At 57.7% G+C, this 25,237-nt stretch overlaps 2 protein-coding genes and 1 long non-coding RNA gene across 9 annotated transcripts; 2 read left to right on the top strand and 1 right to left on the bottom strand.

Annotated features, from left to right (window-relative positions):
* Positions 1-507: 507 nt before the first annotated feature.
* LOC136993529 (uncharacterized) lies at positions 508-12,769 on the bottom strand. 7 transcript variants are annotated; one of them, XR_010885888.1, is made up of 4 exons: positions 12,686-12,768; positions 4,790-4,901; positions 2,030-2,130; positions 508-1,330 (listed from the first exon to the last, which is right to left on the bottom strand). It is a non-coding gene; the product is annotated as an uncharacterized lncRNA (long non-coding RNA). The 7 variants fall into 7 exon arrangements; XR_010885892.1 differs by lacking the exon at positions 4,790-4,901 and adding an exon at positions 10,152-10,241 and having other exon boundaries at positions 12,686-12,757; XR_010885905.1 differs by lacking the exons at positions 4,790-4,901; positions 12,686-12,768 and adding exons at positions 9,453-9,762; positions 10,152-10,280.
* LIPT2 (lipoyl(octanoyl) transferase 2) lies at positions 12,364-14,367 on the top strand. The gene is made up of 2 exons (XM_067306715.1): positions 12,364-12,882; positions 13,750-14,367. The coding sequence occupies exons 1-2, from the start codon at positions 12,366-12,368 to the stop codon at positions 13,980-13,982; spliced, it is 750 nt and encodes a 249-aa protein (XP_067162816.1). The 5' UTR covers positions 12,364-12,365; the 3' UTR covers positions 13,983-14,367.
* A 1,605-nt stretch (positions 14,368-15,972) lies between these two features.
* KCNE3 (potassium voltage-gated channel subfamily E regulatory subunit 3) lies at positions 15,973-17,326 on the top strand. Its single transcript, XM_067289599.1, has 2 exons — positions 15,973-16,056; positions 16,731-17,326. Exon 2 carries the CDS (start codon positions 16,797-16,799, stop codon positions 17,058-17,060), a length of 264 nt encoding a protein of 87 aa, XP_067145700.1. The 5' UTR covers positions 15,973-16,056; positions 16,731-16,796; the 3' UTR covers positions 17,061-17,326.
* The last annotated feature ends 7,911 nt before the right edge of the window (positions 17,327-25,237 follow it).

The following is a 25,237-nucleotide window of genomic DNA, read 5'->3' as shown; positions in this document are numbered from 1 at the left end:
TTTGCGCGTGTCGCAGGACAAAACGGAAACTCCCTCCCCAGGACAATTCATTCATATATTAAACTTTCATCAAGTCTTGCTTCTTACTTCAAGTTAGCCTGTCCCCAGGTTTCCAATGGGAAATGTCTGCCGAGCCGGGTGACGACGTTTAGCAGCCACTAAATGTCGGTCTCCCTTTCCCCCTTTTCCCTTTTTTCCAGGTAAAAACATGGGAATGCGCCATTCCACATGCGGCCGCCCCGACGGTTCGATGAAGAGGTCTTACAGCCCCTGTGCAACCCCCAGCCCCGCTCCAGTAACATCCCTTTTTTTTAATACACCATCACCAGTACTTCCCCGCCGTCGATGCAGTTAATTTAAAATCTCCAAATTGTGTACAAGGTGGTTTTGAGCTTTTTTTTTTTTTTTTTGCTTCCAACGTGGGGTTATTTTTGCCGTGTTTCTTATTCACCCTTCCCAGTTTGCAGCGTGGCCCCGCGCTGTTCCCTTGTCACCGGCGGCAGATTTTTTATTATTTTATTTTATTTTACTGAGAGTTACGTAAATGCAATGCAAAAGAAATAAGTCTGTAGAGCCTAATATCGCCGTGACATCTGTTTCTGCAAGGGAACCGGTGCGTGTTTCCTCTGCCCTAATGTTTTCAAGCGGGCCTCAGCGCTGAGCTGAAAATAGCGCTTTTACGGGTCAGAAACGCGTTCCCCTCCACCACAGGGATCGCTGAAACGTCACCGTTTTGGGTAAATCACATTCTGAGTGAATTTATGTGTTGTCTCGGGAAATACGGGGCGCTCCAAACGAAGCGCCGCAGCTTGCAGGGTTGAGCCGTGTGGCAGGAGACTCCCCAGTGAAATTTGGGCCTGCGAGATCGGCGATTCGAACGCGTCCATTTGCTGTGAAAAGAGCTGAAATGGAGCAGAAGCAGGGAGACAGGTTTGAAAAGGAAAGGTCACAGATTTCCCTTTAGCATCTCCAAGGAACAATCTGCCTCTAGGTCCCCAAAATCGTGGCACCGGCCTTAGTGACGCTGCAAAGCGTACACTTAATTAGCGAGCGCTGAGAAAGAGCCTTTCGCTCCCCGAAGTCAGAGGTTTTCCTTCTGACTTCAGAAGGGGCAGGATGAAGGTCAAAATCATTATCCGCGTACCACTGCTTGTTATGAAAAAGCAATGATTTTGTGCAGATCCTGGGACCCGCGGCTCGTTCTTGTCGGTAGCCTGAGACGTCTCACGCTCTTGCCCAGAGCTAGCGAAGAGTCATTATGCGATTTCATCCGATGAATTAAGTCCTTGAGCAAAAATGTTCCTGTCTGATGGAGCTTGAAACGCAGCAGCTGGGAAACAAAGAAATAAAAATTACAAGCTGCAACCAAAGCACAGAAATGTGTAATATTAATGCCCTCCTTTCACATTTTTCTGACAGAGAAACTAAACTAAACGGTGATGTGATGAAGTAACTGGCAGAACCACTTAAGCTCCCGAAACAGCACAACAGAGATGGATACATGGAGACTTGGGGTAAGTTATGAGATTTCCCTAAGGCTGTACATCAGATCAATAGCGGAAGGAGGAGAAGAACCAGCGTTTGATGACTCCATTTGTGAACTTTATGCCCCGAATGCACTGATTCCCCTATAAATATTGCAGTCGTCAGCAGAGATCCAATGGCTTTATAACATAATGGCAACCTACGTGGCAGCTGAACGCTTGCAGGCCTCAGACTCCAGCTGAGCTTTCCAAAGATGAGTGCAATAACCCGGGGTATTATTCATGATCGCATCTCCCCTTGTGCTTCACCCTGGCAAATATTGCCACTTTTCAGATTGTACACGCTACACAGGGTGTAAACCAGTTGCATCTCTGTGATATCGCTGTGGACAGCAGCAATCTCAGTTGTAAATTAATTAGGTACCTTCTCAGCCCTGGTGTTTGTTGAAGTCACAGTTTATCCTCTGAAAATCTGGCGGGTTTTTTATTTTTGTGAAAGAGCCTGAACAGGAAGGCTTGGAAGAGATGCATCAGTGGGGACTTACAAAACGCTGCCGTGCCATCCTTGAGTCCCAGCGAATTCTCACGAGGAAAGCCGAGCGTGCGGCAGCGACCTCGGCAGTACGCCCAGCCCCGGCATCAAGACCTGTGAAAACGCAAAACAGCTTTTAAAACGTCTCTGTGCAACTTCAATGCCCTTGTCTGCCTTTCTGCATCATACATCTACTGAATGCTACGCTGATCCTGGAAATAACGTATCGATACCGCGGACCGACAGGGAAGCTACGCTGATGCTTATGGTGCGCAGTGAACGCTCATGCATTAAAGTACTGCTGTGTTACTAAAAACTGATGCATTAACTTGAATGAGGACCGAAGACCAGAATTTATCCCGTCTCTTTGCCTTGGATGATAACATTTGTTAAAACATCTTTCACAACTAAAACACATGAAATAATTTTAATAGAAGGAAAAACGGAAACGGGAAGTATTATTCTCCTAATGCAACGAACTGACAGCTGCTGACGAGTATGCACCTGGGATTTGCCTGCATAACTGTAGACGTTTAAAGCGCCTGCAGAGTGCATTTCTTTCAACCTTAGACACCTGTTTCATTATTCACCCCTGAAGGCGTCTATTTTTCTTCAATACCCAGAGAATTAATGTAGGGCAACTGTCTCAAGATTTAGACATCTAAACTTCTACTTGCTTAAGGCAGAGCATACGAATCCTAATGCAAGAGCTGAAAATACTTTGGGAGCATTCTCTTAAAAGGTCCGATAATACTGGCTTTTGTAGAGGATTTGAATGCTCTTTCATATGAGGCCCTGACAGTATTTTACAAACACTAGTTAACTACTTGAAACACAAAGAAATAGATGAGTATTATCCCCATTTTGAAGGTGAGGATACTGAGACACAGAGAGGTTGTGACTTGTCCAAGAATCCTTCAGTAGTCCCAGGCGTGGAACCCAAGTATCCCGACTCCCAAACTTTATTCTCAAAGCATCATACAAGACTCTTTCAACCATCACTTGTTAATAACAAAACAACTTGTACTTTTTGTTGTCTGAAGTTTTAATTAATACTATATGAGGGGGCACTTCCTCGAACAGCTGAGCAGGCTGAAGGGAGGGATCCCAGTGTCGAAGCATAGTTAATTTAATCTCTCCAGGACTCATCTAGCTACCAGCACCTCTCTCATTTTGGAGCTTATCAGGGGACATCTATTAGAGGCTTCCGAAGATCCAGTGTTGGAGAGGAAACGCATCACGTCTGAATAAAAGTGGAGGATTTCACTTGCAAAATGGAAGTCATAAGAGAGATACGTAATTAGATACAGAGAGTCTGACCCTCCTCCTTTCTTACACCAGGATGGATTACAAATAATCAGGTAGAATTAATGGGGTCCTGACAGTAGGAAACCAGTGTGATGGGTGAGTCACATCCATACTTTCCCTCCTTAAATATGCATAAACATGGCTGGAAGAGTTAGGATCAGGTGCTATCATGAAACCAACAGGAATGAATATGCTTCTAGGCTTGCAAGGGACAGAATCAGTACAAAGAAGGCCATAAACTAGGCCAAAATTGATATCACAGTAGGGGGGATAGCTACATTTGAGACAGATGCATTCGTTTGCATGGCTTCTTATTCTTTTCCGTGGCTGTAAGACCGCTGAGACCTGAAAGATGGTGCAGCCATCCCGTGGAAGAAGGAAGCCCAGATGGGTAGGAGCGCTCTGTCAGGATGGCGTGTGGGATCCGGGTGCTGCCAGACTTTGCAGCGAAGGTGAAATCCAGCAAGCTGAGTACGAGGGCACCGAACAATCTGCATGTTCGCAATCCAAAAAAACCTGAGGCTCGAAAGGGTGAGGCAGCAGTAATGCCGGGAAGAGAGAAGCAGCTGAGAAACCACGGAGGTGGGTTTCAGGTGGATGAAGACCATCTGAGCTGGAACGTGTCTCCCTTCCTGCAATCGGTGGAGCGCAGTGCGCATGTGCTGACAGCTGGTTGCTGCCTGTCTCAGCCAAACCGCTCTCCTAGCATCACTGACAGTGCTGACGACTGTCTCCACCACCTGTACGGAGAGCTTTAGACACCCAACATATGTGCAGACACCTAAATTTAAGTGTCTGCATCTGGAGCTGGTTCCCATTGCACTCACATGTGAGTGACAGTATGCAACGTGCCTTCATGAAAGGAAATGTTGCACTGTTAATGGTTCAACCAGAGGGCTATTTTTTTATTTTTATACCTATGTTAAGAATCCCTTTTTGAAAAATAAATAGGTAGATGTAAAGCTAACAGATGTCCCCTGATAAGCTCCAAAATGAGAGAGGTGCTGGTAGCTAGATGAGTTTGGAGAGGTTAAATGTAAAGCTACAGACCCCTATTCTAGATCTCTTTTGTTTTAAGATGATCAGCGCGCCTCAGCGTGGAGTATTTGACATTTCTTCAACAGGAGGATGGGCACAGGAGGAGCTGTGGCAGAGCAGCTTGCTCTGTAGCAGCTATTCGGATCCGTGTCCTCACGCAGGCAGGCAATTAAGGAAGATAAGCAAGCGGAATGGCTAGGAAATAATGAGAATCCTCTAATGAATAACTACTGATAAAACCGTGATGGGAATGAGCAGAAATTTCCCCAAATACAGGGTCATGCACAGCTACAGCATCCCAGGAGCAAACGCTTCGGCATCAGTTCAGCGCTGCTACGCGCGGGGCGAGAAAGCAGGGCCGCTCCGTCCCTCCCTCCTCCCTGTGTTGTACCCTGCGGGAAGAATTTAATAAGAAAATTTAAGCTACCCTTCGGGCTGCAAGATCTGGGCTTTGGGAACAGGCTGAAGAGAGGGTCTTTGGCGTCTCCATACACTTTTCTGTGTCTGCAAGCCAGAATTTGCCTCCAAGTGAGATTCCGCTTTGGAAAAAGGCAGGTTAAGAGATTTTAGGGAAAATAACCAATAACAGATTGGATCATCATCAGCAAGAAACGGCAGTTCTGGAAAAGACCCACGACAGTCGTGAGAGGGGGCACCTACTCAGACAGAGCTTGCAGCACGACCGAACGGCGCCGACGGCGGATGCGGTTCGGGATCGCGTCAAGCCCACGTCCCGGCGTTGCCAAAACCGCCAGGGCTCATGCAGTTGCCTGCCTCAGTCAGCAGGTGACAGCCGGACACCGTGCTTGCAGGATCTGCTCTGCTATTGCTGGGAACACCAGGAGAACTACGGTGACTCCTCCGCTTGTGCGAGCCAACGCCGCTGCCAAAAAAGCCACCCCGCTCTTCACCAGCTGCTGCTTCCCACCGCCCACCGTCTCCTCCTTCGCGCCAGCGTTCCTGCAGCCGTGCCGTGAGCTGCATTGGGAAACCCATTTGGGTGAAAACAGACTCTTCTCCTGGGTTTAGTCCGGATCAGTCCCCTGCACCGGCTCAACACCCTGTCCCACAGCGCTCGTGTCGGGCGAAGAGAGGGAGCCCCCAAAGCCGAAACGACGGCTGGGGAGGGCGCGCGCGCCGCTGCCGCCCAGCGCCGGCCGCGTTTCGCCGGGGCGCACCTCGCTCTGGGGCGAAGCTGCTCCGTGAGCACGCCGAGCGGACACCGATCTTCGCTCGGATGCGTCGATTTGTTACCCAGCAAGGGTCAGGGAAGGAAATCGCACACGTTTACTGGGCCTTAAAATAAACTCTCCCGTGACCCCACAGCGTGCAAGAGCACGTTGCTCCGGGGGTCGCAGCAATTGCACTCCTCAGCTGGCATCGCGTTTGTTTTTGCTGTAATAAAATTGTATACATCCTCTTCCTCCTGCGGCCTCGTGCACTTTCTCTTGCGCTCTTGTTCTTGCCTTTCCTTCATTTTACTGTGGCTATTCTCGTACTGCGACATTTTGCTCCCGACTTGACGTTTGTGCTTGGTTTACGGAAGGAGGGTGCAGGTCTTAATACATTACTCATTTTTATTATTTTTTTTAAGGTCTCTTTTCATCTTTTGTTTTTTCCTCCTTCAAGTTTCCTGCTTTAAGCTTTCTGGATGATTTCCTGACCTTGGTTAACATGCCCAGTTACTGTAAAATTCTACTTTTCACCTTCAGGGTTTTGCATAGCGTGTGTCTGGGTATTGCACGTTAATTTTAGGGCAAGAAGGAGTTTAAGTTCTTTTAACTGAGGATTTGTTTTCTTTTACAGAAAATGGCATGACATCTCTTTCTGATCTCATTCATACCGAATTTACGCTCCGAGGTAACTAAACGGGCATAAACTGAAATGAGAGAGGTTCAGACTGGACATTAGGAGAAACGTTTGCTCCGTGAGGACCATCAAGCATTGTGATAGCGGCTCAGAGAGGTTGCGCATCTTGTCCTAATGACAAAACTTCCCAGCTAAACTGGTCCCACATTCCCACAGCTCACACCTCTCCTGGTTTTTCTCCGCCAGGAGGCCACAGGGGTAACCAAAAAAGGATCATTGTTGGTGTTGACTTGTGTGAAGGCAGCGCCATACGACCCAGGCAAATCTGCACCTGAAAGCAGCTGAACGCAGCCACACTTATATTTTTAAAGACAATTATTGGTTTAAGCGCAACCGAAAGAGCCATCGCCACAGATCTGTGAAATGAAAGTTTTAGCGCGTCTCCGAGATGTCTTCTGAAATGCGCTTCGCAGCCACTGCAACGTGCGGCTCCCACCCGGACACGCAGGGGTTCACCTGCCCCGTGTCGCAGGAAGGGAAAACACAAGGTCTGATCCCTGACGGCTGGAAGAAGGGATCTTTTTTCTGTGCCGGTGTCTGAAATAAGACCTTTTAAAAGAGAGAGCTGCTTCTAACTCAGACGTAACTCACTTCTCTCAGGAGACTGATCCTTAAAAATAGTTCTGAATGGCAGATATTTGGCAGCAGAATAAAATGCCAGAGAGAACAGCAATTTTTTACCGTACACACTGCTACTTTTCACATTTCTTTGCACGGACCCCAAACAGAAGAGTTTAAAATCCAAAGCACCTCAGAAATAACGCTGGACAGAGCAAAAACGGAGGAAGCCGAGAGCAGAAACTCAGGTGCAAAGAACTTTGCTCCACTGCCCCCGAGCATTGCCAGGCGTGCCATGAGTGCACGCTTACATACTCATACCATTAAGTTAAGCTTAACTTAACTGCTCCTGTCTTGCAGGTTGTGCTCATACCATTAAGTTAAGCTTAACTAAACTGCTCCTGTCTTGCAGGTTGTGCTCATCTGATTAATCCTGCTGATGCAGAAACATCAGCTGCCTGCACCGCGATTGCTGGAGCGGTGTAACCTTGCACAGTGTCCACAGTGGGCAGCAGCTGGCCCGGCCCTTGCACGACCACGGACACGCAGCTTGACTTCTCTGTGCCTCCGTTTTCCTGCAGGTAAAACGCATCCCGACCGCTTGGTAAAATATTTCGAGATCTATTGACCATACGCACCCATGCCACCTTCTTCTTCCTCCGTTGTATTAAATCTAAAGTGCCGATTCCCCCCAAGATATGAAAGAGAGAGTCAAGAAACCCCAGGTTTGCTTGAAAAGAGCATCTCTAAAGGATGCACAGCAGCAGGTCTAGCCTTGGGATGTTGGAGGCGCCAAACAACCTGCCGGCCCAACTTCTGCTCCCATCTCTCGAGTCAGAGGTCGCGTGAAAACACCCTGGGGAGTGACAGCTCCGGGGCAGTTTGAGGCTTAGCGCTACGTATAATTTGTACCGGGGAGTTTGGGTCAGGTAGCCAAGACTCAAGTTATTTAACGTGACAGATGAGGTTTGGTCTTCCAGGGGATCCTCCTTAAAAAAAAAAAGCCCGTGAAAAGTATTTATAACCAGGACTATTTTGGCAAGACGGGGTTAGGGACTGGTTGTGTGTGAAGCTGTGCAGGTTGACCAGGGGAAAGGTGAGCTCAGGCAGGGGGGAACCGGCAAGTGGCCGGGGGAAAACCGGAGACGAGAGCATCTTCACCGGGTCGATGACTGCCAGAGCGGTGCGTCCCAGCCCCACGAGCGGAAAACGACCGCAGCGGCGGCTCCCGGGCGGCACGGGGAGCCGAGCCGCTCGCCACGTCGACTCCGAGACGGGCCAAGGGACGACCTTGCTGCTGAGAGAAGCAAAAACCAGCCCCGAAACGCCCACCGGCTCTGACCCGTCTCCCCAGGCGCAGCCAGAAACTTCCTTAACAACTTCCCGATCGCGCCCCGCTCTGCGCGCAGCCCGACACCTGCGTTTCCTTGTTTGCCTTCCCGTCTATCACAGCCCCAGCGATGAAACTTGGAGTCGATGAATATATCCGGGGGGGCAGGAGCGGCTCTGGCTATGAGTCACAAGCCACCAGGATCCTGCCTGAAGGAGACGGCTCGAGCGATTCCCTCCCAGCGCCCTCAGGGAAAGGTTTATTACCCCATAACCCATAGTGAAAACGTACATTTTTCAAAGATACCTTCTGGATTGGTGGCCGGTAGCTGCCGTGCTTGAGCAACGCCGGTGTCCTGCACAGGGTGGCCCAATTTGGCCGACACGGGGTGTCACGCAGACACCCGTGGGCAGCAGCGGCTGGTGCAACAGCAAAAACAAATTCACAGCTTGAGGCCTCCCCAAAATCACCTCCTCGTGCCCCAAAGCAGGAGACATCTCCGTCCCTGGAGGTGTTGGATCCCCAGCAGGGATTTTGCTTAAAAGCTCGGGGACGCGTGGGGAGGGGACCGCTGTGCTCAGGGCTGCGGGGCTCAGCCTGGGCCGCGGCTTTGGCTCCTGCAACGGCGTCACCTCGCCGTGACATCGCGGCCGTGCCAAAGTCAACAGGAATTTTGTCACGGGCTTCGCCTCCGGGACCCTTTAGCCCTTCGCGGAGAGATGCCGCCGCCGGCGCCCCCCCTTCGCAGGCACCTGCTTCGCAGCTCCTACCTTCGTCCTCCCCTTCCCCTTCCTGCTATTAAGCCGCGACTTACATTAGCTTTAAAGCTTCCCCTGGGGGTCACGTCCTGCCCGGTGCCAAAAAACTGGGCCTGCCGCCGTCAGAACCGGTGAGCCGAGCCGTTCGGCGAACGCCGGTGACGTGCTTTACGCCGCCCAGGGGAAAAGGCCCGTCACCACGTAACGGAGAGAAAGCGGTGCTACAGGAACCGTCAAAAACCATCAGGCCCCGATATGAGGATAAAACCCGCGCCGTTTATGGCCCCCTTCCATAAAAATTCCTCCGCATCCGCCCTGCTTCAAAAGCAGGATATTCACAGTAAATACCCCAGCTACGCAACCGCGCTGATTTTTGGCATCTTATTTACGAGGAGCCCGGACCCGTCACACGCAATTTTCCCCATCTTACGCACGCGAGCCAAAACGGAAGAGCGTTCGGCTGTGATGTCCGGCAAGAACTCGATGCTTAATCGTTAAAAAAAAAGGAATTAACTCGATAGACGCACAACGTCGGTGCAAAACCCCAGACCCTCCCGCCAGCTGCCTTCGATTACCCCGGCGGCCACCGGGAAGCTCTCGCGAAGCCTGAGCCGAGCCGAGCCGGAGGCCGCTCCGTGGAGCCGCGCCAGCGGAGCCCTTTGCGGAAATTGGCTGCGTGCGCTCAAACACGAGCTGCCACAACAACCCGGTGCGTTTGATGGTGTTTTTCTTCCCAGGCGATATTAGCTTTATAAAGCCGTCGTAACATTCACTCCTTTTCATCGCCAACCTAAGCAAACAAAGCAAAGCGCCTTCGCTTTCTCGCAAATACCCTTAGAGAAGGGCTGCGTGTTTCATGCCGTTGTCAGGCGACGGCTAAATTACCTGCGAATACAAAGGGCAGGTTACCGGTAAGGCAGATTTTCGATAAAAAAAACACGAGTTTATTAACGTCCTTGGTTGCTCTATAAACATCGGATGCGCGTCGCACTGCGGCTTTCACACGCTTAATCTCACTCGATAACTCGGAGCGACCGCACGCTGGGAACTAAACCCTTAAAGTTTGCTTAGCTTTTTAATGGTTGACTCATTAGCGGCCTGACGAGACTTGCCCGTTTTCGGGATTTTGTAATAATAATAATAATAATAATAATAATAATAATAATAATAAAAAGGGCAACGCGCGGCGGCAAAACGCGTTCTGGCAGGGATTTATTTAGGATACTCGGCATTTTTACGACCTTGAGATGTCGCCCCCGGTTCCTCCTCCTTACCGGCATTTCTCGCAGGTCCGTCGTTGTTGCCGGCGGCTGCTTGTGCACAGGTTTTTTGGGGTGAGATTAGGGGAGCTGGCGCGAGCGGAGCTGGTTTTAGACGAGGAAACAGCGATAACGAGTACTTTTGTGTGCAGACCTATCCCGTCCCCAGACCTATCCCCATCCCCTAAATCCGCCTCCCCAGGCCCTAATCCCCTGTCCTCATCCCCGGGCTCCATCCCTAATCCCCTGTCCCTACCTCAGGGCCCCCCTCTGCCTCCCTAATCCCCCATCCCCAGGCTCCGTCCCCAGGCAGCATCCCCTTACCCCTAATCCCCAACCCCCGGCTCTGTCCCCCTCTCCCTAATCCCCCATCTCCAAATCCTGTGTCCCAGCCCTAAACCCCCAGGTGCAGGCCTCATCCCTAATCCCCCGGCCCCAAATCCTGTGTCCTGGCCCTAATCCTCCATCGCCAAATCCCATGTCCCAGTCCTAAAGCCCCAGGTCCAGGCCCCCATCCCTAATCCCCCGGCCCCCAATCCCATGTCCTGGCCCTAATCCCCCAGCCCCATATCCCATCCCCTGTCCCTAATCTCCCAGCACCCAATCCCATGTCCTGGCCCTAATCCCCCGGCCCCCAAATCATGTGTCCCATCCCTAATCCCCCAGGCCCCAATCCCATGTCCTGGCCCTAAACTCCCATGTCCAGGCCCCCGGTCCTAATTCCCCATCCCCAAATGCCATGTCCCAGCCTTAAACCCCTGGGTCCAGGCCCCAGCCCTAATCCCCCAGCCCCCAATCCCCCCGGCCCCCAATCCCGTGTCCCATCCCTAATCCCCCGGCCTCCAATCCCATCCCCTGCCCCTAATCCCCCATTCCCCAATCCCATGTCCCAGCCCTAAACTTCTGGGTCCAGGCCCCATCCCTAATCTCCCATCCCCAAATCCCGTGACCCATCCCTAATCTCCCATCCCCCAATCCCGTGTCCTGGCCCTAAACCCCTGGGTCCAGCCCCACATCCCTAATCCGCCAGCCCCAAATCCCATGTCCCATCTGCAACCCCCCACCCCCCAATCCCGTGTCCCAGCCCTAAATCCCCAGATCCAGGCCCCATCCCTAATCCCCCAGCCCCTAATCCCATCCCCAAATCCGGTGTCCTGCCTCTAAACTCCCGGGTCCAGGCCCCATCCCTAATCCCCCAGCCCCCAATCCCAAATCCTGGCCCTAAAACCCCAGCCCCATATCCCATCCCCTGTCCCTAATCTCCGAGCACCCAATCCCATCCCCTACCCCTATTTCCCCACCCCCCAATCCCAGGTCCAGGCCCCAACCCTAATCCCCCTGGCCCCCAATCCCATGTCCCATCCCTAATCCCCCAGCCGCATATCCCATCCCTGGCCCCTAATCTCCGAGCCCCCAATCCCATCCCCTGCCCCTATTCCCCCGCCCCCAGTCCCGGGTCCAGGCCCCATCCCTAATTCCCTTGGCCCCCAATCCCATGTCCCATCCCTAATCCCCTGGCCCCCAATCCCATGTCCCGGCCCCTAATCTCCTGGCCCCCAATCCCATGTCCCGGCCCCTAATCTCCGAGCCCCCAGTCCCATCCCCTGCCTCCATTCCCCCAACCCCCAATCCTGTTTCCCGGCCCTAACCTCCCCGGGTCCAGGCCCCAGTCCTAATCTCCCATGCCCCAATCCCGTGTCCCAGCCCTAACCCCCCGGGTCCAGGCCCCAGCTCCAATCCCCCGGCCCCCAATCCCGTGTCCTGGCCCCCAATCCCCCGGCCCCCAATCCCGTGTCCTGGCCCCCAATCCCGTGTCCTGGCCCCCCAATCCCCCGGCCCCCAATCCTGCGTCCTGGCCCCAATCCCCTGGCCCCCAATCCCGCGTCCTGGCCCCAATCCCCCGGCCCCCAATCCCGTGTCCTGGCCCCCAATCCCCCGGCCCCCAATCCCGTGTCCTGGCCCCCAATCCCCCGGCCCCCAATCCCGTGTCCTGGCCCCCAATCCCGTGTCCTGGCCCCAAATCCCATGTCCTGGCCCCAATCCCACGTCCTGGCCCCAAATCCCCCGGCCCCCAATCCCGTCCCCTGGCCCCCAGCGCCGCGTCCCGGCCCCGGGCCTGCGCGGAGCGCGGCGCCTCCGCCCGCCCCCGGCAGCAGCAGCAGCGGCGGCGGCGGCGGCAGCGGTGACCCCGGCGGCGGCGGCAGCGGCAGCGGCGGCAGGGCGGGGGGGATGTCGCGGGCGGCGGTGCGGGTGCTGCGCCTGGGGCTGCGGCCCTACGGCGAGGCGCTGCGGGCGCAGGAGCGCTGCGTGGCGGCGGCGCGGGCGGCGCGGGCCGGCACCGGGAGCAGCAGCAGCACCGGGAGCGGCAGCAGCACCGGGAGCAGCAGCAGCGAGGCCGGCCCCGCGGCGGCGGAGGGGCTGGTGCTGAGCGAGCCGGCGGCGCCCGTGTACGCGTGGGGGCTGCGCGGCGCCCCGGCGGCGGCGGCGGCGGCGCGGCTGCGGGCGCGGGGCGCGGCGCTGGCGGCGGCGCGGCGCGGGGGGCTGCTCACCTTCCACGGGCCCGGGCAGCTGCTCGCCTTCCCCGTGCTCGACCTGCGCCGCCGCCGCCTGCCGCTGCGCGCCTACGTGGCGGCGCTGGAGCGCGCCGCGCTGGGCCTCTGCCGCCGCCTGGGCCTCGCCGCCGCCCGCGCCCTGCCGCCGCCCTACACCGGCGTCTGGCTCGGCGACTGCAAGCTCTGCGCCATCGGTGAGCGCCGCGCCCGGGGGGGGGGGGGGTTGCACCGGGGTAGGATTGCACCGGGAGTGCTGGGGATTGCACCAGGGGAACGGGGGGGGGGATTGCACCGGGGGCGGAGCACGCACCGGAGGAGGCGGGAAGTTGTACCGGGGGAGGATTGCGGGGGGGGGGGGGGGAGTGGGATAATTGCACTGGGGGAGGATTGCACCGGGGGAGCATTGCACCGGGGGGGGGGGGCGGAGATTTGCACCGGGGGAACATTGCACCGGGGGGGGGGGCGGAGATTTGCACCGGGGGAGCATTGCACCGGGGGGGGGCGGAGCATTGCACCGGGGGAGCATTGCACCGGGGGAGGATTGCACCGGGGGAGGATTGCACGGGGGCGGGGGCGGGTATTGCACCGGGGGAGGATTGCACTGGAGGGGGGGGGATATTGCACCGGGACAGAGCATACACCGGAGGAGGAGGGGGGGGAATTGCAAGGGAGGGGGTGCATACACCGTGGGGGGGGGGGATTGCACCGGGGGGGGGGGTCATGCAACAGGAGGAACGTACACCGGGAGGGGGGGGGGAAACACACGGAGAGAGGCCGGGATCCCAGGCCCTGCAGCCTGGCCTGGAGCAGGCACCCATTCCCGGAAGCCTTGCACCCTAACCTGGGGTTTGCACTCAGTCCTGGAGCCCTGCGCCCTTCCCTGGGTGCCCTGCTGCCTGCTCCCAGGTCCTGGGCTGAACCCTGCAGCCCAGGACCCCCACTGCACCAGCAGCCCCGGACCCTGCACCCCAGGTCCCCCATTGCACCCGCAGCCCCAGCTTACGGGTTCCCCTGGCCGAAGCGGGTGCCGCTGGGCTGACGGGCGGCCGCCGCCTCCGCAGGGGTGCACTGCGGCAACTACATCACGTCGCACGGGCTGGCGCTCAACTGCTGCACGGACCTGACGTGGTTCGAGCACATCGTGCCCTGCGGCCTGGAGGGCAAAGGCGTCACGTCGCTGAGCCGCGAGCTGGGCAGGCACGTGGCCGTCGCCGACGTCCTCGAGCCCTTTCTCGACTCCTTCCAGGAGGTCTTCGATTGCACCCTGGTCTTCGCCGAGGAGCCGGCGCTCTAGCCGGGGTGCTCGCGGCGCGGTGCCGGCCCGTCCCGGCTTGCCGAACCCCGGCGATGAGGCCGTCGCCTTCTCGCAAGCGTGCGAGGAGCTGGGTGCCTTTGTGTAGACGTTGCGCTTGAACGGCGGCGCAGTGACGGGGACATCAGCTCCCGTGGAGACCTGGTGTCACCGTGCGATGCTCCCGCTTTGCAGGGTCGCCGCTTCCTTGCACCCGTGGCAGCTGCGGGGCCCGAGGGTGCGGGAACAGCTCCGGGACTGGAAATAAATGGGGACGGCTGTTGCCGAAACGTCCCGCGGCTGCTCCCCTTCCTCCCCGTCCCTCTTCCTCGAGCGTCCTTCGCCGTGCGCGTAGGCAGGTTGTACATAAAGAGTTGCTGGGATCTTCTGCCGCTGTCGTGCTCCGTTATTTACCCCGGGGCCGGGAGCCAAGGCGTTACGAATAGCAGCTTATTCCGGCTCTGCCCGCCGGAGAATCCTGGCAGCCTCGCCGGAACGCGAAGGATCCTCGTGGCGGGGCCCGAAAAATGGTCAGCCGGCATCGGAGCTGCCCGGTCCCTGCTTTGGGCGCTCGCTCGCTTGCGCCGCTTCCGCCCTCCGTGCTCCGGTTGGGGCTGCGGTTTCCCGAACCCCTTTGGCCTCGGGCGACTGGCTCCGGACCCACGGCCAAAGGGAATCGCAGCTGGAGCGGCCCGGTGCCGCAGCCGCTCCGGGAGGGCTCAACGGCGTCGCTTTGCAAAGGGCCCGTGTCCAACAAATTGCCGGGGCTGCTCCCGCTTCCGCGATGCAGCCGGGGATTTGCGTGACCCCTCCGGGGGCCACGGCGCTGGGAAAGGGCTGGCTGCGGCCGCAGCGCTCCGGGGTTGTTTTTTTTTTTAGGTGGCCGGCAGCGTTTCCCAGAGCTGTTGGATGCTGCCAGCCAGGCGGGAGCCCCGGGCAGGCTGCGGGGGACAGGAAAGCAGGAGCAGGGGGGCGAGCGGGACCCCGGGGGTGGGTGCGGGACCCTGGGGTGGGATGGGGACCCCCCCGTGGTGGGTGCGTGACCCCCGAGGAGACTGTGGGACCCCCGAGGAGAGTGCAGGACCCCCCTGGGTGGGTGCGGGACTCCTCGGGGCGAGTACAGGACCCCGGAGCGGGATCGGGACCCCCTGGGGGAGAGAGCGGGACCCCTGAGGAGGGTGCGGGACCCCTTGGGGTGAGTGTAGGACCCCAGGGTGGGATGGGGACCCCCCCCCGTGGTGGGCGTGGGACCCCCGAGGGGGGTGCGGGACCCCCCCCCCCCCCAGGGAGACAGTGGGACCTTGGGGCAGGTGCAGGACCCCTCGGGGCGAGTGCGGGACCCCAGGGTGGGATGGGGTCCCCCCCCACAGGTGGGCGTGGGACCCCCGGGGAGGGTGTGGGACCCCCCCGGGGAGGTTGTGGGACCCCCCCGGCGAGGTTGCGGGACCCCACAGGTGGGTGTGGGACCCTTGGGGTGGGTGCAGGACCCCCTGGGTGGGTGCAGGACCCCTCGGGGTGAGTGCGGGACCCCGGGGCGGGATTGGGACCCCCTGGGGGAGGTTGCAGGACCCCCACAGGTGGGTGTGGGACCCGTGGGGAGAGTGTGAGACCCCTGGGGGAGGAAGTGGGACCCCCGTGGGGTGGCTGCGGGACCTCTGGGGTGGCTGCGGGAACCCCCGGGGTGGGAGCGGGACCTCCCTGGGGCAGGTGCGGGACCCCCGGGGTGGGATTAGGACCCCCCCCGGGGAAGGCAGCAGGACCCCAGTATGGGAGCAGGGACCCCCCGGGGCGAGTGTGGGACCCCCCTGGGTGGGCGCAGGACCCCTCGGGGTGAGTGCGGGACCCCTCGGGGCGGGATTGGGACCCTCCCCCGGGGGAAGTTGCGGGACCCCCGAGGAGGGTGCGGGCAGCGGCGGCAGCGGCGGCAGCGGCGGCGGCAGCGGCTCGGCCCCGCCAAGGGGAGGAGGCAGCGCGGCCCTGCCCCGCCGAGGGCCGAGCCGGGAGCCGGGAGCCCCGGGCGCCCCGTCGCGATGCCGCAGTCCCGGCTCAGCGCGGCCGCAGCGAGCGCCGCCGGCGGGTGAGTGAATCCCCCCCCCCCCGCGCCCCCTCCAGCCACCCCCCCTTCTTGCCCCCGGGGCGCCCCGGTGCCTTAACCCCGACCCCCCCCCCCCGCCTGCCCCAAATTGGGGCTCCGGGTGCGAAGGGGTCGGCAGAGCGGCCAGGTCCGTGCACGGGTCCTGCTCGGCCCCTTCCTCCTCCTCCTCCTCCTCCTCCTCCTCCTCCCCGTCGCACCCTGGGCCCCGACGGACATCCCATCCTTGGGATGCTCGGGAAGAGTCTCCGGGATGGATGCTTATTCCTGCCCGGCTGGCGCACGTGTCCGTCGGAGGCCGCTCGGCGCTCGCCCGTGCCGGAACGGGTTGTTAAGCCGAGCTGCCTCCAAAGTGGCTTCGTTGAAAGGCATCGAATGCTCTCGCTCCCGATTCGAGCGGATTTAACTCGGTTTAGGACCGTCCGTGCGGGAAAGGAAGGGAGCGACGCCGAGCTGGGGCTCCTTGCCGCTGCGGGGTGGGGGGGTCTCTGCGGTGGGGGGCTTTACCCCGTGCCGTGGTGCCGGACACCCCTGCACCTTTCCGCAGCCCAGGGATCCCAAAACCTTCCGGGGACTTTATCCCCTCGGTGGAAGAACCGAAATCCGAGGAAGGGGCTGCTGCAAACCCGCCCTGCTCCTGGCTTGGTGTTGCATTGCAGGAGGTGCTGGAAGGACCCATTTTGGGGGATCCGTAGGGTCCTTCTTCCCGCAGGCTCGGCGAGGCCATGGAAGCGGGCAACGGCACGGCGACGTGGCACCGGAGCCTGCACGCGGTGCTGCGGGCCCTGAACCAGACGCTGCAGGGGGGGCGCGAGGCCGGCGGCCGCCCCGGCCGCGACGACAACGCCTACATGTACATCCTCTTCGTCATGACGCTCTTCGCCGCCACCGTGGGCAGCCTCATCCTCGGCTACACCCGCTCGCGCAAAGTGGACAAGCGGAGCGACCCCTACCACGTCTACATCAAGAACCGTGTGTCCATGATCTGAGCCGGGGCGGCACGGCGTTCCCGGGCGCCGCCGTCGAGCCCGGCCCCAGAGCCGCGCGGGAAAAGGCGCCGCGTTCCCGCGGAGGGGACGGATGGGGACCGGGGCTCGACCTGCCTGGGGGGTGGTTTAAAGCGGGAAAAGGCGCCGTCGCTCCGCTCGGACCGGCCAGCGCTGCATCCGAAGGACGCCGTGGGCTTCGCGATACCCCGTAGCTGTAGAGCTGGGCTGGGCCCTGCTTTTCCCACCGGGAATTAAAGGAGGGGGTGTTTTCCAGAGGTCTCGGCTCTGCTTCTTCTCCGAGCGGGGCAGCTGGTGCGGTTCGGCACTTTGGGATGTTTTAGCCCATCCGGGGACTGGGTGCCCCACAGTGCCCAGCGCTTCGGTGCCCGGTGGCATCCCTCATCCCGGCCCCTGAGCCCGGGATCGCCCTTCGGAGCGAGATGCGGGCAGCTGAGCACCGCAGCGAGCCCCCCGGCTGCCGGAGCCTGTTCCTCCCTGGCGCTGGTCCCGAGCATCGCCGAAGCCACCGGCCTGGCCGGAGGCGTCCTGCCCCGCGTCCCCCCAAGTCCTGGCGGTCCCGGCACGGTGATGTCGGAGTCTTTCCTGCTTCCTTCCTGCGGCGCGCTGCCGGCTGTAGCTTTGCCCTTTTGTACCACAGGTCTCCGGCGTGTTTTCCACAGCAGCAAGCACGGCGCGGAGGACGGGAAGGGGACGTTCTCGGGCTCCGCCGGGCTCCTTGGCTTCGTTGCCGCTATTAAACCGGACGGCTTTGGCCCCGAGGCCGATTGGCAAGGAACGGCTCCCGGGCAGGCCGTGAAAACACCCTTATCCTTCAAAACAGGCTGCGAGAAACCTGCCGACGCCGGGCCGGACCCGGAGCTGGCCCCAGCGCCGCTTCGCCTGCTAATAAGGCCATAATTAACGCCTTTAAGTGCAGCAGGGTTTGCACGAGCCCCGAGCGGAGCCAAGCCGTAACCCAAAACATCATAGCGGAGGCGAAGGTATTTTGGGTAGGGCTGGAAATGTCCGGCACTGCAGGAAAAGGGATGACGGGAGCTTGGCAAGGAACCCAGGGGGTCCCCAAGCTCTTGGCCAAGTCAGAGGGGGGAGGTTGGGGAGGTCCTCGGGGGGCTGCCCGCGTTGGGCTGAATCCCGGCGGTTTCGGGTCTGGGGTTTCCCCGGACGGCCGCTGCCGACGGCCCCGTCACCGGAGCAGAAGGGCAGCCGGCCAGGGAGGCTTCGCCCTGTTTGCCTGGCGGTTGCGGTGGTGGGAAAAGAAAATAAACCCCTGTGGGAGCTTTATCTGCAAATAAAGCGAAGAAGCCAGGTCGGGCTGGGCACCTTCCTCCTCCTCGAGGCGTTTCCGTGATCCCTGGGCTCCGCTTTTCTCCACCTCCGGGGCGCTTGCCCTCCTTTTGCCTCAAGTCGCAAAAACGCTGCCGGAAGACCCTGCGAGGGGGAAAAACGCCGCCGCCAGGAAAGCACCCTGCAGCCAGCGTTGTCCCCTCCGATTTCTTCTCCAGGGACCCCACGAGTCCCCTTGGAGCGGTGGCCCCAGCCGGGCTGGGTGACAAGGTGCCAGTGCCACCTGGCGGCAGCTGCCGTGGGGACCCGGCGCCCGGAGCACCCGCTCCTCGCCCGGGGGGCTGCTTTAGGCGCTAATCCAGGAGCTCGGGGATTTCTCCCGCAGCCGGGAACGAATCCCTAAATCAAACCGTGCGGATCTCCCGACCGTCGCGGGCGTTTTCGTGCTGAATAACGTGACCTGGCCTGAAAAGAGCCACTTAAAACGGGGCCGCGACCCCGAGCGCGCTCTGCAAGAGCCATCCCCACGCGTGCGAGCGAGCGAGCTCGGACTCGTGCAATGGTTTTTTATCTGCAACCAGCTTAATGCGAGCTTCAAAACGGGTGGGAAAGACTCCGGGGGATGGAGCTGGGCTAGGGGAAAAAAAAAAAACAGAGCTCACGGGAGGCTGATTTATCTCGGGTTTTTGCTTCTGGGCATGCAGCAGCAAAGCAGGGGTAAGACCACGCACACGGCGGCGTGCCTGGACCTAGAGGAGGGCGCTGAGACGTCGTCTCTGCGGGAATCGGGGCTGACCTTGCCTTAACGGGAGCAGCGAGCGCGGCGATACGGCCGTCGGGGAGACGGGCGAGCGGCGGCTCGTTCCAGGAAATGTTTTGATCCTCGGCGTCTCGATAAGAAACGCGCAAGGTTGAACAGTAGTAGTGCGGTCCCTGATAAGCGATGGGATCTGCAAGCGATGGCAGCCGAGGCCGGAAAACGGTGTGTCAGGGGATAGGGGCCGTAGCCGGTTTGGGAGGCTGAGCATGCGCCGGTCTGATAGCCTTCTGCAATGGGATGACTGGCTGGGTAGATGAGGAGGAGCAGTGGATGTTGTGTGCCTTGACTTCAGCAAGGCTTTCGACACTGTCTCCCAGAACATCCTCATAGACAAGCTCAGGGAGTGTGGGCTAGATGAATGGACAGGGAGGTGGATTGAGAAGTGGCTGAATGGCAGAGCTCAGAGGGTTGTGATCAGTGGCACAGAGTCTAGTTGGAGGCCTGTAGCTAGCGGTGTCCCCCAGGGGTCAGTACTGGGCACAATATTGTTCAGCTTTTTCATCAATGACCTGGAGGAAGGGACAGAGTGCACCCTCAGCAAGTTTGCTGATGATACCGAACTGGGAGGAGTGGCTGATACCCCAGAGGGCTGTGCTGCCATTCAGAGAGACCTGGACAGGCTGGAGAGGTGGGCGGAGAGGAACCTCCTGAAGTTCAACAAAGGCAAGTGCAGGGTCCTGCACCTGGGGAGGAATAACCCCATGCAGCAGGACAGGTTGGGGGTTGAGCTGCTGGAAAGCAGCTCTGCGGAGAAGGCCCTGGGAGTGCTGGTGGACACCAAGTTAAGCATGAGGCAGCAATGTGCCCTTGTGGCCAAGAAGGCCAGTGGTATCCTGGGGTGAATTAGGAAGAGTGTTGCCAGCAGGTCGAGGGAGGTGATTCTCCCCCTCTCCTCAGCCCTGCTGAGGCCACATCTGGAGTACTGTGTCCAGTTCTGGGCTCCCCAGTGCAAGAGGGATGTGGCACTACTGGAGCAAGTCCAGCGAAGGGCTACAAAGATGATTAGGGGACTGGAGCATCTCTCCTATGAGGAAAGGCTGAGAGAGCTGGGCCTGTTTAGCCTGGAGAAGAGAAGGCTGAGAGGAGATCTTATCAACGTGTACAAGTATCTGAAGGGAGGGTGTCAAGAGGATGGAGCCAGACTCTTTTCAGTGGTGCCCAGATATAGGACAAGAGGCAACGGGCACAAACGGAAACACAGACACTTCCATCTGAACATGAGGAAAAACTTCTTCACTGTGAGGGTGACAGAGCACTGGATCAGGTTGCCCAGAGAGGTTGTGGAGTCTCCTTCTCTGGAGATATTCAAAACCCACCTGGACGCGATCCTGTGCAGCGTGCTCTAGGTGACCCTGGTTGAGCAGGGGTGTTGGACTAGATGATCTCCAGAGGTCCCTTCCAACCTCAACCATTCTGTGATTCCGTGAGTGTCCCTGTACTGCAGCGGTCAGACACCAGAAGAGCATCCCCTGCACTGCAGTATTTGGACACCGGACGAGCATCCCCTGCACCGCAGTGGGGGTTCCCCCGTGCTTTCCTGGGGTAACTCTCCGCTTCCCCAGGACCTGCTCGGCCTCCACGCCAGCGGTGGCTGCTCATTTTGCTCCCAGCGCTGGTTGCAGCCCCTGCACTCTGGGCCAGGCGTTGCAGCACTGCGTGGCTGTTCAGCTTGGTGCATCAACATCACGGGGCAATGCTCATTTGCTAATTAAACAACTACTAGCTATTAAGGGACCTGCCGAGCTCTCTTTGTCCCTTGCATAAATCTATCAGGAAAAGGTCCAAAGTGCGGGGTGGAAAAGCTGGGGTGGCTGAAAGCGGTTTGTACATCAGTGGCGATCGTTACCCACAAGAAACAGGACCCAAAGCCGTAACGGTGCTGGGCCACGCCACGTGCAGCCCTCCGGAGCCGGCGTCCTATGGAAACGCGAGCGGTTTTCAGCAGTGACATTACTTATTTATTATTGCCCATCTTCGTCTGGAGCGAGAGCAGAGGTAACTCGATCAGCCCTTCTCAGAGACAGCGGGTTGGTCATTGCCTGTGTTGCCTTAAAGCAATTTTCTGGGACGAGATGAGGTCATCATCATGGGAACAGGGCTGCTTCTGGACACACAAGCTCTTTCTTCAGGTCGGAAAACCTCCAGCGTCCAAAACACACCCATTTCTTCTAAATATATCAGTTCATCGAACCAAAGGCACAGCCCGTCCCTGCAAACCTTGCTCTGCCGATGCTCCTGCGGCGTCATGGCTGGAATGACACCGTTGCTCAGAGTAAGGTTAGGAACAGAAGTGATTTAAACCAAAAAAAGAAAAAACCCATGAGGAAGCTCTACAGGCCAGCGAGGTGCTGGGATCAGCCGCCTGGGGAGCGGGGGGGACTCCTCTCACGGGAGGTTTTTAGGAGCAGGCGAAGCAGGTATCTCCATCCGGGAGAAGAGGAAGGGCCACCTGGGGCCAGCCTAGGTGAGGAAGGATATGCAGGTGCTGGTGATAAGCGATAAGGACATTATCAGGGAACCGGTCATAAAAATAACCCTTTGGACAGTGCAATTGTGGGTCAATTCAGTTCAGCTTGGCTGCCATATACATATGTACGAGAAACTGCCGCGTTGGGTAGGAAAAAGCAATACTTCTTCATAAAGACCAAGGCACCATCAGGTAATCAGAAAATCCCAGACGTCCAGGATCTCGAGCTCTCCTCCGTACAGAAGGTTTTCAGTGCAAATTTTCTCAGTTCTCCATAATTTACCCCGCGCTTCAGGGTTGGTTGAAGGGATAAAAGGGGGTGAAAAGCGTTTCGCCCGATCCTCGCGCCTTTCTTGCTCTCCCATCAGGGGAAACGAGCCCATCACATCTCTTTTCCGCATGTGGACGTGGCCGGGCGGTCAACTGCTCAGCAGAGCACGCGTGTGGGCTATTAATACCTAGCGGGAAGGATTAAAAACAACCAGGTCTGCATTAAGGTTGCCGGTTTGTAAAGGACAGGCTTTGATACGCGGCTCACCCCGGTGAAAGCCCGGCACACTAACCCACTGCGCTGCTTAGCCCTCCATAAATGTTATTACCCCCGTGCGCAGCAGCTGATTAAACCCCAGATTAAGTGCTTAGTCACGGGAGCCTCTAAAACGTATTTTAGCGCAAATGATGAGGATGCTGAGACGTGACGAGCCCCAATTCCCCGGCGCTGGGTAAATAAATGATAAAACAAAAGCGATGCTGCTGAGGCAGGACGTAAAAATTGCGGGTTCATCTCGCGTGACCCTGCTTGCTGCAGAAACCAGAAGGGCAGAAAAATGACCGGGAATATCATGGGAGCCCTGGGCTGTTTGCAGACGATCCGGAATAAACCGTCATGGAAACCTGGGCTGTAACTGAGCCGTACCGACGCGGCTTGGTCCTGAGCCTCTCCGATGCAGAGGTGGGCAGCTCGGTGTAAACACCGGAGTCAATCCCGTTTATCCCGGACGAGGATTTGGCATGCGGTATTGCTTTGCTGGAGGACGCTTACATGGCTATCCAGCTGGTTTTTATTTGCGATGTAGTGTGATATTGCCGAGCGTTTTGCCATTCTTCCATGGAAAAATGTTAAATGCATTTAATGTAATTTAATGTGAAAAAGGTGCGTCGTTGTTCAGGGTGCAATACTGAGACGCTGCAAACTCAGCCCTGCCGGGCAGACAGGCTACACGTAACCCCACCAAGGGGCACGGATTCGTTCTCTACCACTGCGCCGTATAACTGCAAATCCCAAGCCGGGGCTGCACGTCATTAGCAAATCGCTATTAACTTCCATTATTTTGTCTGCATGAGAAGAAAACATTCATCCCGGGGGCACAGACAGCTCTCTGCCATTGCAGAGATCAGCTTTCCTAACTCTTCTTAGCTCTTAAATACACCAGACTTAGTTGTCATCTCGAGTACATGCCATCTCAACGCATCAAATCCCTGCAAGTGCTCTCTAAGCCATATCACCCATAATCTTTTTACGTGATTGCCCTGCTTTGGAGTTGCTCCGGCTGCCTGTCGTCTGTTTTACACAACGTAATGTCTCCAAGTTAGCTAACCAAAGTCCTCTCACAAGGAAATACTGGAAATTAGTCACTTTTTGACTTTGGGGGCATTTGCGAGCGCCTGTGAAGAAGTTTCAGACCCTCCAGGCTGTGGTTATTCCTGGGGAAGCTGTTTCTGAACTAAGCAGCAAACACGTTTATCTTCTGTGAGGGTGTTTTATCTACAAATGACAGTCTGTTCTTCAAGGAAATTATCATCAAGGAATGTTGATATCTAAGGGATTGACAGTTCTCCTATCAGGATATCTGTGATGAAGGGCAAATACTGTTTTCAGTTGCGAGCATTGATAATCCCAGGTGTGGGCACTGCTGTCACCGTCCAGCGTGAAACTGTTTAATGAGGCTCAAGCTTTCAAGTGCAAAAACTTCGGCCTGTTTACACTGACGGGAGAAAAATCACCGTTCGGGATAATTTAAAATGTTCATTAAGGCGCATAGGAAAAGGAAAAAAAAAAAAAGAGACAAAAATCAAACCAATCGAAATATGAAGTTTAATTTTAACAGCATGCCTTATTGCCTTTCCAACTACTTGCAGGGCTTTTGTCAGGAAACACTTCTGTTTGGCGAGCTCTGAAAAGGTATTTTAAAGCAGGTATTTTCTTGTTAAAAGGGAAAATGAGGCAGGGCCCCCTTCCTGCTGACACGCAGCCTCGCTTGCTCTCCTAGCACCACCGCTGACGGAGGGGTCCCCAAAATGGCCTAGGGACGGAGCATCCCACCCACGGATGATTTGATTCATCTCTCCTGCCTGATTTCCTCTCAGTGGCTTTATCAGTGTCCGGATCCTTATTCTTCTTCCATGTCAGAAACAATCTGCAGGGAGTGATGATAGGAGACTATTCCCATTTATTTCCTTTTTCTTGTCTTTATCTTCTGCTGACCTTTATCAGCAATTTGGTGTAACGGACCGGTGGAAAGGTTCATCTCCTCCCACCGGCTCAAGTCCTTGGGTCTCGAGAAGGATTTTTTCGTGCCTGCAGCCAGGAAACCGGTCCCTGCAAGCCATTGGCGTGAGATCTCGGGAGAGGAGAGGGTGCGAAAATGAGATTTTTTTAAGCTTCATGTGACAGATCGCTCCCTTCTATAATTTGCACTTCCCAACAAATCGCTTCGCTAAAACCCTGGTTTAACCCCAAACTGCCTCCCTCTCGTATCAGCCGTCTCCCGCATCTTTCCCACCCCTCCGTCGCTGTGTTTCGCGTCTCTGGGGGCTGCCGGCTCCGGAGCAGCCATCCCTTCCCCCTCGGATGCCGGGATGAGTGCATCCCGCCGCAGTGCCGGCCCGTCGCTATGGCAACCCGAGGATGTGCCACAGAGACCAGACGTCGGGATCCCCCCCCCCTCTCCCTGGTGGCCTGCTGCGGCGGGAGAGCCTGGATGAGCTCACGGGGACGGGAAATTAAATTAGGACGGAGGCAGGGGGTGAACGCAGAGAGCGAGGGGGGACGGTTTCCCTTCTAATCGAATTGGCGCTGAGGCCTGGGAGCACGTTTGAAGGCGGGTTTGTTCCCCAGGGCTGTTTCCACTAGCACAGCGTCCACCTCAGGCGCGGGCGCGACCAGGCCGGTTTGGAGGCCTTGCTCATGCATAAAACCGTGAGGTTTTATGTTTTCTTCTGTCCTCTTGGGGGTCCTCTCTCCCTCAGCCACGATGCTCCCCAGGCCTCCTGTGCCCCCCAAAATACAGCGCATGGGTGGTGCGACGGCCACTGGCACCACGAGGGCTGCCACGGGGAGGCCGGGTTGGGGGGTGTAGGAGGGGGTTATGCGATGGGAGAAGCTGGGACACCCTGAGGCAAGGCTGCGGGAGGGAGGTAGACCTTCTGCCCCTCCTCGGCCCTGGCGGCTTCCCCTCACAGGCGAGGGGGCGCCCGCAAAGGCTGCCGGGAGTTGTAGTCTCGCCCCCACCCCCGCGCGACTTTCCCCTCTGCGACCCGCTGGCGGCGGGCCGACTACACTTCCCAGCATGCACCGCCGCGCGC

This window comes from Apteryx mantelli, chromosome 1 (genome assembly GCF_036417845.1).
Source record: "Apteryx mantelli isolate bAptMan1 chromosome 1, bAptMan1.hap1, whole genome shotgun sequence".
Lineage (NCBI taxonomy): Eukaryota > Metazoa > Chordata > Aves > Apterygiformes > Apterygidae > Apteryx > Apteryx mantelli.
Note: the sequence above shows the minus strand (reverse complement) of the source record. Positions and strands in the feature narration are given on the sequence as shown.